The sequence below is a fragment of the Dipodomys spectabilis genome, unplaced genomic scaffold (genome assembly GCF_019054845.1).
Source record: "Dipodomys spectabilis isolate Male_0828 unplaced genomic scaffold, ASM1905484v1 ptg001980l, whole genome shotgun sequence".
Taxonomy (NCBI): Eukaryota; Metazoa; Chordata; class Mammalia; order Rodentia; family Heteromyidae; genus Dipodomys; species Dipodomys spectabilis.
The window spans coordinates 655-16,864 of record NW_024872657.1 but is presented as its reverse complement, the minus strand read 5'-3'; the positions used below and the strand labels follow the sequence as shown (position 1 = coordinate 16,864).

At 37.5% G+C, this 16,210-nt stretch overlaps 1 protein-coding gene across 2 annotated transcripts; it reads right to left on the bottom strand.

Moving 5' to 3' along the window:
• Nucleotides 1-1,130: 1,130 nt before the first annotated feature.
• LOC122103160 (nuclear nucleic acid-binding protein C1D) lies at nucleotides 1,131-16,002 on the bottom strand. Of its 2 annotated transcripts, XM_042673607.1 has the most exons (6): nucleotides 15,937-15,976; nucleotides 12,634-12,691; nucleotides 5,839-5,985; nucleotides 4,853-4,919; nucleotides 4,517-4,572; nucleotides 1,131-1,719 (listed from the first exon to the last, which is right to left on the bottom strand). In XM_042673607.1, exons 3-6 carry the CDS (start codon nucleotides 5,974-5,976, stop codon nucleotides 1,555-1,557), a joined length of 426 nt encoding a protein of 141 aa, XP_042529541.1. In that variant the 5' UTR covers nucleotides 5,977-5,985; nucleotides 12,634-12,691; nucleotides 15,937-15,976; the 3' UTR covers nucleotides 1,131-1,554. The 2 variants fall into 2 exon arrangements, with proteins under 2 accessions (XP_042529541.1, XP_042529542.1); XM_042673608.1 differs by lacking the exon at nucleotides 12,634-12,691 and having other exon boundaries at nucleotides 15,937-16,002.
• Between the last annotated feature and the right edge of the window lie 208 nt (nucleotides 16,003-16,210).

Below are 16,210 nucleotides of genomic sequence, written 5' to 3'. Positions count from 1 at the left end.
AGAAAAGTTCAACAGGCTTTACAAAATCCATTACATTTTAAGACCGATTCCAATATCTACTAACGTAAATCAAGAAATCAATTTATTCAAGGCTACTTATGGGGAATTAATCACACAGAAAATTTTAACAACTCTTTTTCAAAAATTAAAATACCTTACTGTACTTGGCATAACTATAAATAATGATGTGGACTCGAACTGGAAGCATTAAGCACATATAATTAAAATTCATGGACTTACACATTAGAAAAAAAAAGGTTCAACATGTGGAATTCTCTGTAACAAGTATTTCAGAAAAAAATCAAAATATAAATACGATGTAACCTCCTTTCAATTTCTCCACTGCTTAAGTGGTATTATTACTTTAGAGAAAGTTCTCCCAAAACACATGTAAGTCTTTTTATAGCCTTAAAAATATGTAATAAAAAAAAGCTATAAAAGTGAGGCCAAACAAGTGAACAAATGCAGCAGTGGTACTCACTGGACACTGTGTTGAAAACAAACTTTACAACTGTGGGTGAGGACAGGAGGGAAAAATTGGGAGAGAGCAAGGGAAGGGGTAACACGGTACAAAAAGTAATGTACTCATTACCTGACTTATGTAACTTTAACCTCTCTCTATATCACCTTTGTAATAATAAAAATAAAATAAAATTAAGAAAACTTGAGGCCAACTGAACTGAAGAAAAAAATTCATTAATTTTTCTCTCCACTCAATATGACTTCTAAGCTCTATCTTCCTAATTTGAAGGATATATTTATTCAAGAAAAACAGAAGTCAGTTACATGACACCTACAATCTCTATTATGCAGTACTGGATCAAAACATGAAACCCTGGACGAGAGGGGGGAAAAGGAGTGACATTGTTCAGAAAGAAATGCACACTGTACCTGACTTATGTAAATGTAACATCTCTGCACATCACAGTTATAATAACAATTAAAAAATTTAAAAACAAACATACAACCTTCTGAAGCTAATGAAAATATTTTATTTTAAATTGGACTTCAAAGCAACATGCCAAGAACTAAAGCACAACCTTAAAGCTTCAATTTCATACTCTGAATATGAAGAAAGCAATTCCTAAAATTATGAAGGCGTGATGAGTTAAATACACAGAAAAAAAGGGCACATTTAGGTCACTTTATTCTTTCTTCAAATCACATAATAGTAAGAGACATTCTTATATCTTCTACGTACAAAGAGCATATTTCATTTAAAATACAAATGTTTACAATGAACATTTAACTTAAGTTTCAGTTACTGATAGTATAGTAAGTCCAAGATTTACGTAGATAAGGAAACAAGTGTCTCACTGAAAGAAGTGGTAAGCTATGTCTCACAATGTTAAAACTTCATGATATCCTACAGGAAAATCAATAAAGACAACAATCTTTCTCAGGGAAAAATGAATTCAGCATTATAAAGTATAAATTCAAAGTATAAATTTACATGAATTATAAAAGGAACACATTTAAACCACATTATCATTTCTCTTGTGAAAACACTAAAACTGATGTACTTTTTGAATATACATACAATAAAAACAAAAATTAATTTTTGCTTTTTCCTTTATTAGCAACTTTCGATACTTTTTTAGATTTTGGTTCCCAGAGGGCATTTTTTACAAATCTTGAAGCTGCACCTCTGTCAAGCTTGGCAGACTTTTTCTTGTCTGATATTTCTTTGACTCGGTTCATGTATACTCGGATTCTTTCCTTAGAGATAAAAATAGAAAGGTAATGGATTTACTGAGCTGTTCACCTTTACTGAGTTTTATTATACCATACCACAGTGAAATTCAACAGCTATATATTTATTGTCCATTAAGTGCACAGGTCTGTAATGAACAGGATAAACATGCGCTGTGCTTTTCTGGAGTTCAGTCTTAAGGGAAAGACAGAGACAGACATCACAGTAAAACATCACTACAAAGATAAACACTGAATTGTTTAATTGTGGTTATACTTTTATTAAAATTACCATTAGCCTAAAGCTACATGTTAACTATTTTATATCTAAAGTCTGATGTCTCATATACTTTGCAACCTACAAATTTTGGTTTTTTTGTCAATTCTGAACAGAAAACACCTAAAGCCATATTTAGTTAGCTAGTCTTTTATGTTACCATCTACAGGATCTTTTATTCAATTTAATAATTTTGATTGATAAGGGCATGAAATTTTCTAATAAAATATACAGTTTTAATCAGACTTTACAAGGTGAGAAACATAATACGGTGCTAGACCACTTTGAATTTTCTAAGACCATTAATCAGCATAAATGGCTATCTCATACTTCAAATGAAGAAATAAAGTTGATGAGAGCCATAAAATAGCAGAGTAAATGATTGATCACTGCTTAAAAGCAAGTTTCATTTAAATAATCAAAACAGTTGCATAAACAGACACAGAAAAATGAGGAACCTTTAATTCTTTTAATTATACAAAGCCAGCAACTCTGCTTAAAACCCTACACTAACTACAGATCAGAGTGCAAAAGCTGTAGTACACACACACACACACACACACACACAACATACATTCACGCACACACATACACACATGCAGTGTACCTGTTCATTCATTCCTCTGCACAGGAACATCATCCTCAAATATCTTCCCAGTTACTTCCTCTTCTAATATTCTCATCAGCTAACCTTGTCAGTGAGGCCCAGACCATTTAAAATTTCAGTCCTATCCACATATCAATCTCCCATACCCTGGCTCTTCTTTTTCTTTTTTTCCCATAAGGTAATTATAATACATTATATATATGCATATATATTTACTGCTTATTTTATTGTGTTTATCGTCTTTCTCCATTCCATCTAATGTGGTATCATCCACTTCATCTCTGTTCACCAAGAAATTGTCTCATTTGGAAATAATGCCTGGCTTATAACAGGCACTTGGATATTGTTATAAACAAAGTGACTTTTTCATGTCTTTCCTCATTAGTGATGTATATAACAAATAAGTTTCTTATAGTACACTAATTATGTGATCAGTTACTAATGTCTGCCACAGGTCAGAAAAGGGGAATAGATTTTAGAATGCTTTTTATTTGCTATCCCTTCTTGGGAATATTAATGTACTCCTCTATAAAGTGGCTTATCAGAGAAAAGACAAATGATCTTATCCTTTTACAAAGACAGTATTGAGTAATATAATTTAGTGTCGAAGGAGAATAAAGAATTTTATAAATGTAAGATCCATATTAGAAAGCTAAAAGCAACTGATACAACCTAAGGGGTTAAAGCCAGTATTATTGATCAAGCTGAATTCTGCATATCATCTTGCTTTCTGATTTTGCTTTAAAAATATTTAAAGCAAATGTTTAAAATAAATTATTTTCTTCTCAAGAACTTTAAAAGAAGAAAATATCTTAGTCTATACATTTAAAAGAATGAAACAACAGATCTTGTTTAGTCATTATTGTCGGTGCTGATTTTTGTTGTGTGTTTTTCCTTCTTGTCTTTTAAGGGGTGGCAATTGGCGGGCAGAGATATGGAGAGAGGAAGAGTGAACAAGTGCAGTCATGGCATTCAATATATACTATGTAAAAAATGAACTATTCAACTTGTGGGCAGGGACAGGAGGGAGAAACTGGGGAAAAGCAAAGGAAGGTATGACATTACTCATTACCTGACTTATGGAATTATAACCTCTCTGTACAACTCCCTAATAACAAATTACATTTTTAAAAAATAATCAATGCTTTACTGTTTTAAGCAACATACATATCAACTATGTAAGACTTGGCAATAACATAGTGTCAAGTGTATATTATATCTACTTTGTATTTTATAAACACAAAGAATAAATTTATTAATATTTGTATTCATAACGCCAAGTTAAGAAGGGAACCATAAGTTTGATTTCTAATTTGTCCCTTCATATTGAATGATTTGATTTAATATTTGAAGTCAGCAAAAAACCCTAAGATATCAGACTTTATATACTGTACTTATACATCTAAATGGAATACAAAGACAAACCTGGAAGATTTACTACAGGTTGTAAATATGTCTAATGCAGAATTACTGGACAGTACACATTCAGCTGGTGCCAAAAAAGCTTTTAGCTTTGTTGCTGAACTGGATTCTTTACTGCTGAGAAAATGAATTAATGGGGGAATTGAAAAGGTGGGGGAGAAACTTTCCCGTCTTTGCTAGTAAATCAAGTAGAATATACTTTTAAAAATTGTGTAAAAGTTAAAGAAAAAATATGTAGCCTTGGAGATGAGCAGGATTTTAAGAATTTATAGGAAAAAATAATATAAAAGTTATAAATAATTACTAGAATTGTAACATTTTCCCATCCAGAGATTTAAACACCAATTCTCTGAGAAAGGTAAGAGAAAGAAAATGCAAAAACATGATCAGATCTGGCTCATCATCATAATTTCAAATCTAACTTTTTTCTCAGTAACTAGATGATAATAGAATATGACTGAAACTTGAAGAACACTATAACGAAAACATATATAAAAATAAATTAACTGAAATCTCACCAATTCTTGTTTCACTGGATGTTCTTTAGGATTAACTCCTTGGGTTGCCAAATAAACTGTAAGAGAAAGATTTCATGGGATAAGATGGGATATATATATAAATAGGAGTGTTTCTATCTTAAAAAAATTACTTATAAAAAAGAAAGTTGCATAGTTAAGGAAATTTTAAATTAACCAATTTCTATGTAATATTAAATTTAGTATTCTAAAATAAAAGTATCCAACTATTAAAACTGCCATTACGTATAAATGCATATTAGTTGCTAGAATGGAAAAAACAAATCAACTTTAACACGATACATAATTTTCTAGTTATCTCCAAAGTAATATACGTACCCCAAAACATTGAATTTAATGTGTACGCAGAAACTAAATCCACTTTTGCTTGTTCGAGTGGGTCCAACTAATGAAAAAAAAAAAATGTGAACACAAACTTGGAACATTAAGCACAAATATATTTCAGAATTTTTTTCTTCCTATAATGAAATAACTAAATGATGTGGAAATAATTTCCAGTTGTCTTAAACAATGATTTTTGCTAACACATTTTCATTTCAGGGTATCACCTTTAGTTAAACAAAGAATGTATACAATCCAAAAAAATTCTTCTGAATTATCTTAATTGAAGGAGTTATGATCTGGGCTTTATGTCAAAAGTAATTTTTCAATATAAACATGTACATGATGCATTTATGTACAAGTAGTGGGCTAAATGCTTAGACAATACCAAAGACAGAAGAAACATAATGAGATTTGTTTTAGACTGTCAAAATCAATTCAGTTTTTATCCTATAGAGTTTCCAGAAACCCTGATAAAATCCTTGTAATATTTAAAAGGTCAAAAATAAAATCTGTCAAGAATGTTCTTTGTTTTTCAAAAACCAAGTCAAAATTAAAAGGCAATTAGAAAGTATTTTCTAAAGGCTAAAGTTTTGTTTTTATCTTTTCCCCAAATAGTTATAAAATTGGAAAAGGGAAAAAGCCTCTATTACAAACCACTGTTTCTTCCACATTTCATAAAACAACTTTATTTTATGAAATTCATTTTTAGGAATTACATTTTTTTCCTTCTTTTTTTTTCCTTCTTGGTGCTAATACAGGGGCTTCAACTTTTTACTCAAAGTTATTGCTCTACCAGTCAAGGCATAGTTCCACTCTGGCTTTTCTTCATAGGGTAAGAGTGGGAGGTAACTGTAAACTCTCACAGACTTTCCTACCCCAGTGGGCTTCAAAGGGCAATCCTCAGATTTCAGCCTCCTGAGTAGCTAGAATTACAGGCATAAGCCACTAGTACATAGCCTAAGAATCACATCTTAACATACCTTCTGTAACAACTCATTTCTAGAAACAGACATCATGGTTTTCAACATCTCATCTACAGCACCAATGGAGTTTTCAAATGTTGATAAATACTCATGAATTTCTACTGGATAGTCTTCATTAATTTCTTCACCTGCCATTATGATCAACTGCAAAATACATAAATATATAGATAAATAAATTCTTAAAACTTGGAGTTCTTTAGTTTAAAACAAAAGGCAAAATTTGGACAGAGCATGTGTCATACCTCCGTAATCCCAACCATCCATGAGGTGAAGAACCATATACTCTGAGTCCAGTCAAGGAAAAAGTTCTAAAGACCTCAGTCTCAAATTAGATGTGATGGTTATACATCTATAATTCAAGCTACATGGGAGGTTTAGGTAGAAGACTGCTATACAGGGATAACAATAGGAAAAAGCTAAAACTAAAATAAAAATAACTAAAGCAAAAGAGGGCTAAGGGCATGGCTCAAGCAGCAGAACACACATCTCACAAGTGCTAGGCCTTGAGTTAAAGAGGGAGAGAGAGGGGGGAGGGAGGGGGCGGAGGGAGAGGGAGGAAGGGAGACAGAGAGGAAGTAAGGGAGGGAGGAAGGGAGGAAGGGAGGGAGGAAGGGAGGAAGGAAGGAAGGAAGGAAGGAAGGGAGGAAGGAAGGAAGGAAGGAAGGAAGGAAGGAAGCAAGGAAGGAAGCAAGGAAGGGAGGAAGCAAGGAAGGAAGTAAGGAAGGGAGGAAGGAGAGGGAGGAAGGAGAGGGAGGAAGGAAGGAAAGGAGGGAGGGAAAGAGGGAAGGAAGGAAAGAGGGAGGGAAAGAGGGAAAGAAAGAAAGAAAAAGAAAAAGGAGAAAAGAGAAAGGAGAAGGGAGATGAGGAGTAATGGAAAGGGTGGAGGAAGGAAAGGGTAGAGGAAAAGGGAAGAGGGGAGAAGGTAGAGGAGGGGGAGATGAGAGGAGGGGAGGGGAAGGAAGAAGGGGAAGAGGGGAGGGGAGAAGAGAGGAGGGGAAGGGAAAGAAAAGTAATTTACTTCAAAAGCACTAAAAGAGGGGCTGGGAAGGTGGCTCAGTGGTAGAGTGCTTGCCTTGCATGCCGGAGGCCCTGGGTTCGATTCCTCAGCACCACATAAGAAAAAAGAAAAAAGCCGGAAGTGGTGCTGTGGCTCAAGTGGTAGAGCTCTAGCCTTGAGCTGAAGAGCTGAGGGACAGCACCCAGGCCCAGAGTTCAGGCCCCACGGCCAGACCCAAAAAAAAAAAAAAAAGGCACTAAAAGATAGCCAAGCACTATGGCTCATGCCTATAATCCTACTCAGGAGGCTGAAAGAATCATAGCTCAAAGCCAACCAGGCAGGAAAAGCCAGAGGTGAAGCTGTGCTTCAAATGCTAGAATGCTAGCCTTGAATTAAAAAGCTAAAGGACAATGCTTAGGCATGGAGTTCAAACTCCAGGAATGGCACATAAAAAAGAAAAGAAAAAACCACTTCCAGAAGAATTAAAATGTGAAGATAATTCAACAAATCTTAAAATACAATTCTAAAGTAATTACATCCTAACTTCCCATTCTTGAAGGAATCCACCTAAATATATTAATGCTACACATATCAAACCTTCAATACTTATAAAACACTGGAAACATGATAACAAATCTGATATCAAAAATGTATATTGTAAAAACTTCCTATTGAAGTTAATAACCAAAAAAAACCCAAAGTTTAATAAATACATGCCATAATGCCTGCTGAAAAAAAAATATCAAGTGCTTTTCACATTCAGGTGTTGATCTAACTGAATGCTATATTAAATTTAAAAATGAGATAATTAGGTATCGTAGGTATGGAGATCTTGATCATTTATTACAATTATTTTAAAGCTATATATGTTTGCATTTACAAACTTTAAGCTTCTTTAAAATTTTAATAAGAGATTCAGTCTGTAAATCATATAAAGCCTACAAGCAGAAAAAAGAAAAACTAGAAACAATAACTTTATGGTTTTCATTTACAGTAGAGCACATACCCTCACACAAAGCCTCTTCTTAAGTTCACACTTACACCTAATATTTATGTGAACAAAAGCAAAATCCATATGTATTAACTAAAATGTCTAAAACCAAATTTCAGATGTAATTTGAATTTAGATTAGAATAATTTTCCATTAGCTGAAATACCTCCTTCATTACATGGCTAAAGAGAATGGCAATAACATGGTATATCAGTAGCAATTGGCAGAGCAGAATGGAAGCAATGACTTAGGCTTGCTATTTTGCCTAATCACTGTCAGTGAATCTCTTTGGGCTTCAAATTCTTAATCCATAAAATCAGATACATGGACTAATGATCTGTAAAGTCCCTTATAGTTCTAAATGCTATGTATGTCTTTTAGGGTTTAGAAATACTTTGAATATTTAGTCATGAAGTATCATCCAGTGTATTCCACTGAGACATCTGGGATCATTTAAGGAAAAAAAAAAAAAGTTAAGTCCATCTGACTATCACGACCTGAGATGTAAAACTACTATCTACTACTATCTACCTACTGTTCAACCAGTAATTAAAAACAGGACAGAAAACCACACAAGAAAAGAACTGTGACTATTGAAAATATGTATTTGCTTCTTATACCTCACCTAATCACTCCAAAATGACATGGGGAAAAAATGTTAGAAACCAAGGACACATTCCCATTAGCAGATCTGAGAAATTCTTTTTCTTTTTCTTTTTCTTTTTTTTTGTTGTTTGGGTTTTTTGTTTTTTTGTTTGTTTGCCAGTCCTGGGGCTTGAACTCAGGGCCTGGGCACTGTCCCTGAGCTTCTTTTGCTCAAAGCTAGTACCACTACCACTTGAGTCACAGTGCCACTTCCAGCTTTTTCTGTTTATATGTTACTGAGGAATCAAACCCAGGGCTTCATGCATGCTAGACAAGCACTCTACCACTAAGCCACCTTCCCAGCCCAAGAAATTCTGTAAGAGCAGGTAAGACTAAACTGATTTAAAAAAAAAAAAAAGAGCACACACACATACACATACTTACACACACACAAATGTATCTAGACCATTAATCATAAGAAAACAAATACAAAGCAGACAAAAGACCAAAAGACCTATACTCCAAAAGGCTCCAGGGCTCTACTATAATAGTATATAAGTCATTTCTTCTAGACCTCTAAGAAACTATCAGTTATGATCAGACATAACAATACATGTCTGTAATCCCAACTAGTTGGAAGGTGGAAGGGAGAGAATAACCACAAGTTCAAGGGTAGCCCAGACAAAGCAAGATGCTACCACAAAAACAAAAGAAATTGACACATAATTCAAGTGGTACAGCACTTGCCTAGCAAACACAAGGCCCTAGATTCAATCCTAAGTACTGCAAAAATAAATAAGCAAATACATACATACATACTTCCTATGACATTTAATTGTTTAAAAATGTTAGTGCCAGTGACAGATGTCTGTAATCATTGCTGCTCACAAGGTTGAAATACAGATGACTGCAATTCAAGGCCCAGGCAGAAAAGTCCATAAGACTTAACTCCAAAGGGGTAGAACACCAGTCAAGCAAGCACAAGGCCCTGAGTTCCAATCCCAATCCCAGTGCTAGCCAAACACACACACACAGAGCAAGGGGGGGGCGGGGAGGGACAGGGACAGGGACAGGGAGAGGGAGAGGAAGAGGGGGAAGGAGAAGGGGGAGGGGAGGGGGAGAGGGGGAGGGGGAAAAGGGGAGGGGGAGGGAGGGAAAGGGAGAGAACAATCAGGGAAAGAGAGAGAACAATCTAGAGAGAAAAAGTGGTGAGGAGAGAAAATAAAGCAGTAAAACAAGTTAAAATAACAATAACATCACCTACTAGGTTAGCAATAATTTTATTTTATTTTGCCAGTCCTGGGGCTTGAACTCAATGCCAAGGCCTGGGCATTGTCCCTGAGCTTCTTTTTCTTCAAGGCTAGCACTCTACTGCTTAAGCCACAGTGCCACTTCTGGCTTTTTTGTTTATGTAGTACTGAGGAATCGAATCCAGGGCTTCATGCAAGCTAGGCAAGCACTCTACCACTAAGCCACATTCCCAGCCCCTAATTTTATTTTTTAATTATTTTATTTTTTTGTTTATGTGGTACCAAGGAACCAAACCCCGGGCCTCATGTAAGCCACATTCCCAGCTGCAATGATTTTAAAGATTAGGAATGTTCAATGTTATCAAGACTATACACTACAGGTAGACTATAAATTGGTGGGCTGGGAATGTGGCTCAGTGGTAGAGTGCTTGCCTAGCATATATGAAGCCCGGGGTTCGAATCCTCAGTACCACATAAGCAGAAAAAGCCAGAAGTGATGCTATGGTTCAAGAAGTAAAGTGCTAGACTTAGGCTGAAGAGCTCAGCACAGCACCCACGCCCAGAGTTCAAGCCCCTCAACTGATAGGAAAAAAAAAAAAAAAAATATATATATATATATATATATATATATATATATATACATATACATATATATTGGCATAGAGTTTTTAATGTACATACCTTTGACTCAGGAAATTATTTTGAGGAGCCTAGTCTACAAAAATCTTTGTTCAGGGCTGGGAAGGTGGCTCAGTAGTAGAGTGCTTGCCACGCATGCGTGAGGCCCTGGGTTTTATTCCTCAGCACAACATAAACAGAAAAGGTCAGAAATACCACTATGTCTCAAGTGGTGGAGTACTAGCCTTGAGCTGAAGAGCTGAGGGACAGTGCCCAGGCCCAGAGGTCATCCCCCACGACCAACCAAAAAAAAAAAAACTTTGTACATATGAATATAAATGCATTAAAATGGACTGCTCAAATTGTTCTCTGAATCCCCACACACATTCTCAATTCATTTTTCCTCTTACTAGCTCATTATCCAAAGCTAAAAACATTTTAATTCTTCATCTAAGACATAAAAGACAGAAAGGGCTTTGCCTCCTTCTGTGATGGTTTTTGGGTCTTTGTTTGGGTTATTGGCAGTACTAAGGTTTGAACTTAAGACTTTTTGCTTAGTAAGTAGACACTCTATCCTGCTTTTTGGCTTTTTTTTTTTAATCTCCAGGCCTTTTGGCTTTATTTTTCATGTAGGATCTTGTTTTTTCTTGCCTAGTACACTGCAACCCTCCTAATTTAGTCCTCCCTGTGTAGCTGGTGCACATTAACATGATCAGCTTTTTTTGAGATGGAGTCCTGGAGAACCTTTTGTGGAGGCTAGCTTCAAACCATGATCCTCCCAATCTCTGCCTCCTTAATAGCTACCACTATAAGCATGAGCAACCACGGACTTAAGATCCAAACCACCTGGATCGTAAATCTCCCTCAAAGGCCCAAAGGCAGTACAACCTTTAAGAAATAAAGCCAGTGGGAGGAAGTTAGCTCAGTAGGAACATGCTCTTGAAAGGAACTTCCGCTCCTCTTCTGTTGGCTGGTTTCTCAGCCACCATGAGATAGGCAGCTGTGCTCCACCATACACTTTCCACCATGAGTTCTGCCTAACTACCGACCCAAAAGCAACCAGGCCAATCAACCATGGAATAAAGTGTGAGTCAAAATAAATTTGCCCTCCTCCAAAAATGACTATAGTAGGGATGTGTCACAGCAAGTGAAAGCTGACTAACATATTCTCCAGCCTAAAGCCCCATTTCCTATCTTTTCAGTAAAAGCTCCTGGAGGGAGGGGGGAATACTAACAATCTCTAATTCCCCTCATATCTACAAACAGGTCCCATCTTTTTCATTCAAAACTGCCACACTGTTAAATTCAATGACCAAGTCCCAGTTCTCTACAGCATTGACTCCTTCCTTTTGATACCTAGGACATCACATTTTCTTAGTTACTCTTCTGTCTCACTGGTCTTTTTCTCATCCTTCTCCTATGCTCAGCCTCTTAATTTTAAAGGGTCTAAAAGTTAGCTGCCCACAGCTACCTTTTCTCCTTTATGTTACACCTAGATGAATCCATGGCTTTAATGTACATTACAACCTGATGACTTCCAGGTTTACTTCTCTATCCTTGACCTCATTGAACTCTACCATTTACATTTCCAACTGCTTCCTCCATATCTGTCTGAATATCTAATAAAATCTCAAATATAACCTGCCTAGGGCTGGGAAGGTAGCTCAGTGGTAGAGTGCTAGCCTTGCATGCATGAAGCCCTGGGTTCGATTCCTCAGCACCACATAAACAGAAAAAGCCAGAAGTGGCACGGTGCCTCAAGTGATAGAGTGCTAGCCTTGAGATGAAGAGCTGAGGGCCCAGAGTTCAGACCCCCACAACCAACTAAATAAATAAATAAATAACCTGCCCAAAGCCAAATTCCTAATTTTCCATACTGTAGACTTCTCCATTTCATTTCATGGCTGATTTCCAATTACTCAGGCCCAATTTTCTAACTGTTTAGATGCAATTTCACTGCACTCCTTGGCTGTTTTATCTTTATATATTAACCCTTTCCTACTACCTTTTCTGATACCATACAGCTCCAAAACACCATCATATCTTACTCAACCTCCAATCTGATAGTCTCTCATCAAACAAGCAGAATGACCATTCAAAGATGCAAATCAGATCAAACAATATCTCTGTTGGGAAACTTTCAAGGGCTTGCCACCACCCTTAAGAGTAAAACACAAGATCCTCACAGTGGCCTGAAACAGCCCAACACAATATTCCCTAACTTCATGTCACTCCCGTAAGTTCATCTACAGCCCCCACCTCCACCCCCGCCCCAGCTTTCCTCTTGCTTATCTCACTCACGCCACGGCAGCCTCGCTGCTCTTTCCTCAGCCATCAGGAACTGTGCCTACCTTAGGGCCTTCGTGTTTCTCCTCCTTTCCCTAGAATGTTCTCTTCGTTTCTTCTTTCCTAACCAATGAGATTAAGGAGCTCATTATGTCACTTTCGCCAGATCTCAGCTCAGTTGTCACCTCCTAGAGAACATTGCCTGCCCACGCTATTTTAAATGCAAATTTTTCCTCTCCCTGTCCCCACCTTACCACCACTCAATAGCATCTGATAAAATTGTGTTATTTTGTTCGCTTATTACCTAAGAAAGTTAACTACATAAAAGCAGGAATTTGTGGGGTTTTGGTTCACAAACATTGGCAGTCAATAAATATTTTTTAATGCTTAGAAACAATCTAAATATTCATGCATAGGAAAGTGCTAAATGAATTACAATACCCACATCTTTGGAACTATTGTATGCATATATGTAGAAAAGTATCTGGAAGGAGGCAGTTAAAAAATTCTCAAATTGTTTATGCTTTTACAGAAACTGTGTCGAGGTTGTAGGAACTAAATTGCTAAATTTATTCTGGAGGAAGCATTGACGATTTGAAATAAGGTTACATTTATTTTTTAAACATATTGTTTGTACGTATGTATGCATGATTTAAAGTATTGGAATTCCACAATTGAACTGCATGATTTTATGCCTGCTGCTCATTGGATGCTCATGAAAATGAAACGACTGTTTTGTTTCTCTGCTAGGAAAAGGCAAGGATTAGGAAACAAAACATACTCTTTGTCATTTAAATTTTATTTCAAAGGCATGTATTAAATTTGTAATAAAAAATTAACAATCATTAAGTTCAAATAGATGCATATTTTCATAAAGTGTATGACATTCAACTGAATGAATTTTTTCATACTGAAAGTATTTTTTCAAATCACAAAAGGTTTTTATTTAAATGTGAATGTTTTCATCCAATTTCCTTATTAAAAAAGTATTTTCAGCTGGGTGTCAGTGGCTCACACCAGTAATCCTAGCTACTTAGGAGGTAGAGATTTCAGGATCGCAGTTCAAAGCCAGCTCAGGTAGGAAAGTCCACAAGATTCTTACTTCCAATAAACTACTCAGAAAAAGCGAGGAGTGGTACTGTGGCTCAAGTGGTAAAGCACTAGCTTTGAGTAAAAAGAAGTGCAGGAAAAGTGCCTAGGCCCAGAGTTCAAGCCCAGGACCAGCAAAAAAAAAGACAAAAGTAAGAACAACAACAAAAAAAAAGTATTTCCCTCTCCAGAGCAAGATAGGAATTTTTTTTGCAACTATTCCCCATCCCACGTTCTAATATACAAGGAATTATTTATTGTTAAAATGGAACAGGACATGTATCTTGTATATACATTTTTCTAATTTGGGGAGGGAAAGGGAACTAACAAAATGCTTAAAATAGGATACAGGTTGACACACTGTAACAATGAGATGTACAAGATACTATGTTGAAAACGAACTTTACAACTTCTGTGAGGAGGGGGGGTTGGGGAGGTGGGGAGGGAAGGGATGGCAGAGGAAAAACAGAGGAGGTAACAACGCTCGATAGAAATGTACTCATTACCTTACTCATGTAACTGTAACCCTCTGTACAGTATTTTTACAATAAAAAATATATATTAAAAAAATGGAACGGGGCAAATACTGACAGCAAGGCAGGATGAATATTTGCCCTCCTTGAACTTTAACTAAATCACTTGCTTTGCTCCTAGATTAAAAATAATAATAATAAAGGCAATACAGACTCAAAGATAAAGACTTTTCCATTATCAAAGACTCCTCCCAATCCAAATTACTTCCACTAACATTTTATATAGGCAGTCCCTGAATATTTGTCTCTTCTAAAACAAAAGTGCAGAAACTTCTTCCATTCCCTTTGCTCCTATGCCCTTAGGACCAAGCAATGACACTATGGAATCAGCAGCAACAGCAAATACTTCAATAAGTAATATGTACCACTCACACATCTAACTCGCCTATTAATAATAACTCCAATAAACTATCAAAAAAGCCGGAAGTGAGGCTGTGGCTCAAGTATCAGGGCCTAGATTTGAGCAAAACAAGCTCAAGGATGGCGTCCAAACCGTGAGTTCACGCCCCACAACTGCGCACACGCGCGTATATACACGTATATACGCACACACTCACACGCGCATGTGCAACTTTGCCTAAAGCTATACTTTTCAAAGACAAGAAAGAGAAGACTGTTCCAACTCTTCTCTTTATTCTCCTCCCAGGTTCTAAAAGTCCTCCTCATCCTCCACCTCCTCTTCTTTATGCATCAACTGCAGAAATGGATAGAGGCAGAGCATGCGCACACACACTCACACACAAAACTTGCATCTCTTCATCCCTCAGTAAGGTCCGGCTGAGTCTAAGGTACAAGGAGTAGGGACATAGCAAGTGTTTCTACAAGAAATTGTCACTGCCCTGTCCCTCTTCTCACTGACTGTAGAGGTCCAATTTCCTAAACTAGAAAAGGAAGAGTGTAAAGCATCCCATAGGGAACTGAAGTCATCGGCTACCCCCTCATCCTCTACTACATGCTGTCAGTCTACTCAGAAATTTATTATCACTCCTAATTCCTCCCAAGGGTCCCAAATCCAATCAGTCCTGGCAACTGGGCCTCCCTAATCTCCTCACCCAATCTTAGCTCCATTATAATGGACTGTATTTTCAAAAGCCTTTGAAAGTCTCCTTTTGCCCAATGTTTCACCACTCTTAACCGTAGGACATTACAAAATATAATCGTGCTGTATAAATAGCTTAGGCGTAATACTCCTGTGCTTAAAATCCTGCAATGGTTCCCCATCGCCACGAGGAAGATAAACGCCAAATGTGATTAAGGAGATTTAGGAGACAGAGCAACCAAAGCAAAATCACCTACCACAGTACGAGGACCTTAATTACATTTATCTCCTCTCCAAAGTAAAAAAAAAAAAAAAATATCTAGGGTGGTGGTGAACAATAAACGAAAACAGGAAGGCTGTTTTCTGGTGAAAAGCCGAGTCACACTAAACATTCCAGGACCTTAAAGAAAAACCGCGGATTCCAACGGAACGTTCCGATGAACCCACTCCCTCGAAACCGCTCTGACAGAACCACCAGCTCCCCGCACACTCCGCGCGGGCCTCTGTCTAAGCAAGCTAGGGAGCAAAGAAGAAAGGACGGGGCGGGGCGGGCCAGGCCACGCCAGGAACGCAGGCCGCCGGCCACCCCGACACAGCGGTAACGCAGCATCCCACACGCCTCCTCCTGGTCTGGACTGAAGGGAAACCTCAGGAAAGGAAAGCACCGACTTGGGTGGGAACGCAAGCAATCCAGCTTTGAACGCTACCTCAGAGCCTCGGACCGCTGCCTTCCGGAAGCGGGCGGACGCGCGCTGATGACGCGAGCACACCGTCGTCGAAGACGTACGCCGTCTTGGTCTCGGCGCGCCCGTCGCTCGCTGATAACCTCACGCCTCTAGCCCCGCCCCCCCGCGGCGGTTCAGTCTCCGGGGAAAGGCGTGTGCTGGCTTCGCTCTGCCCCGCGAAGTGCGGGGAGCTTGGGAGCCCTCTAGGTGGATCTTACACATCCATCCCAAACACATATTGCGCGTTTCTTTTTGT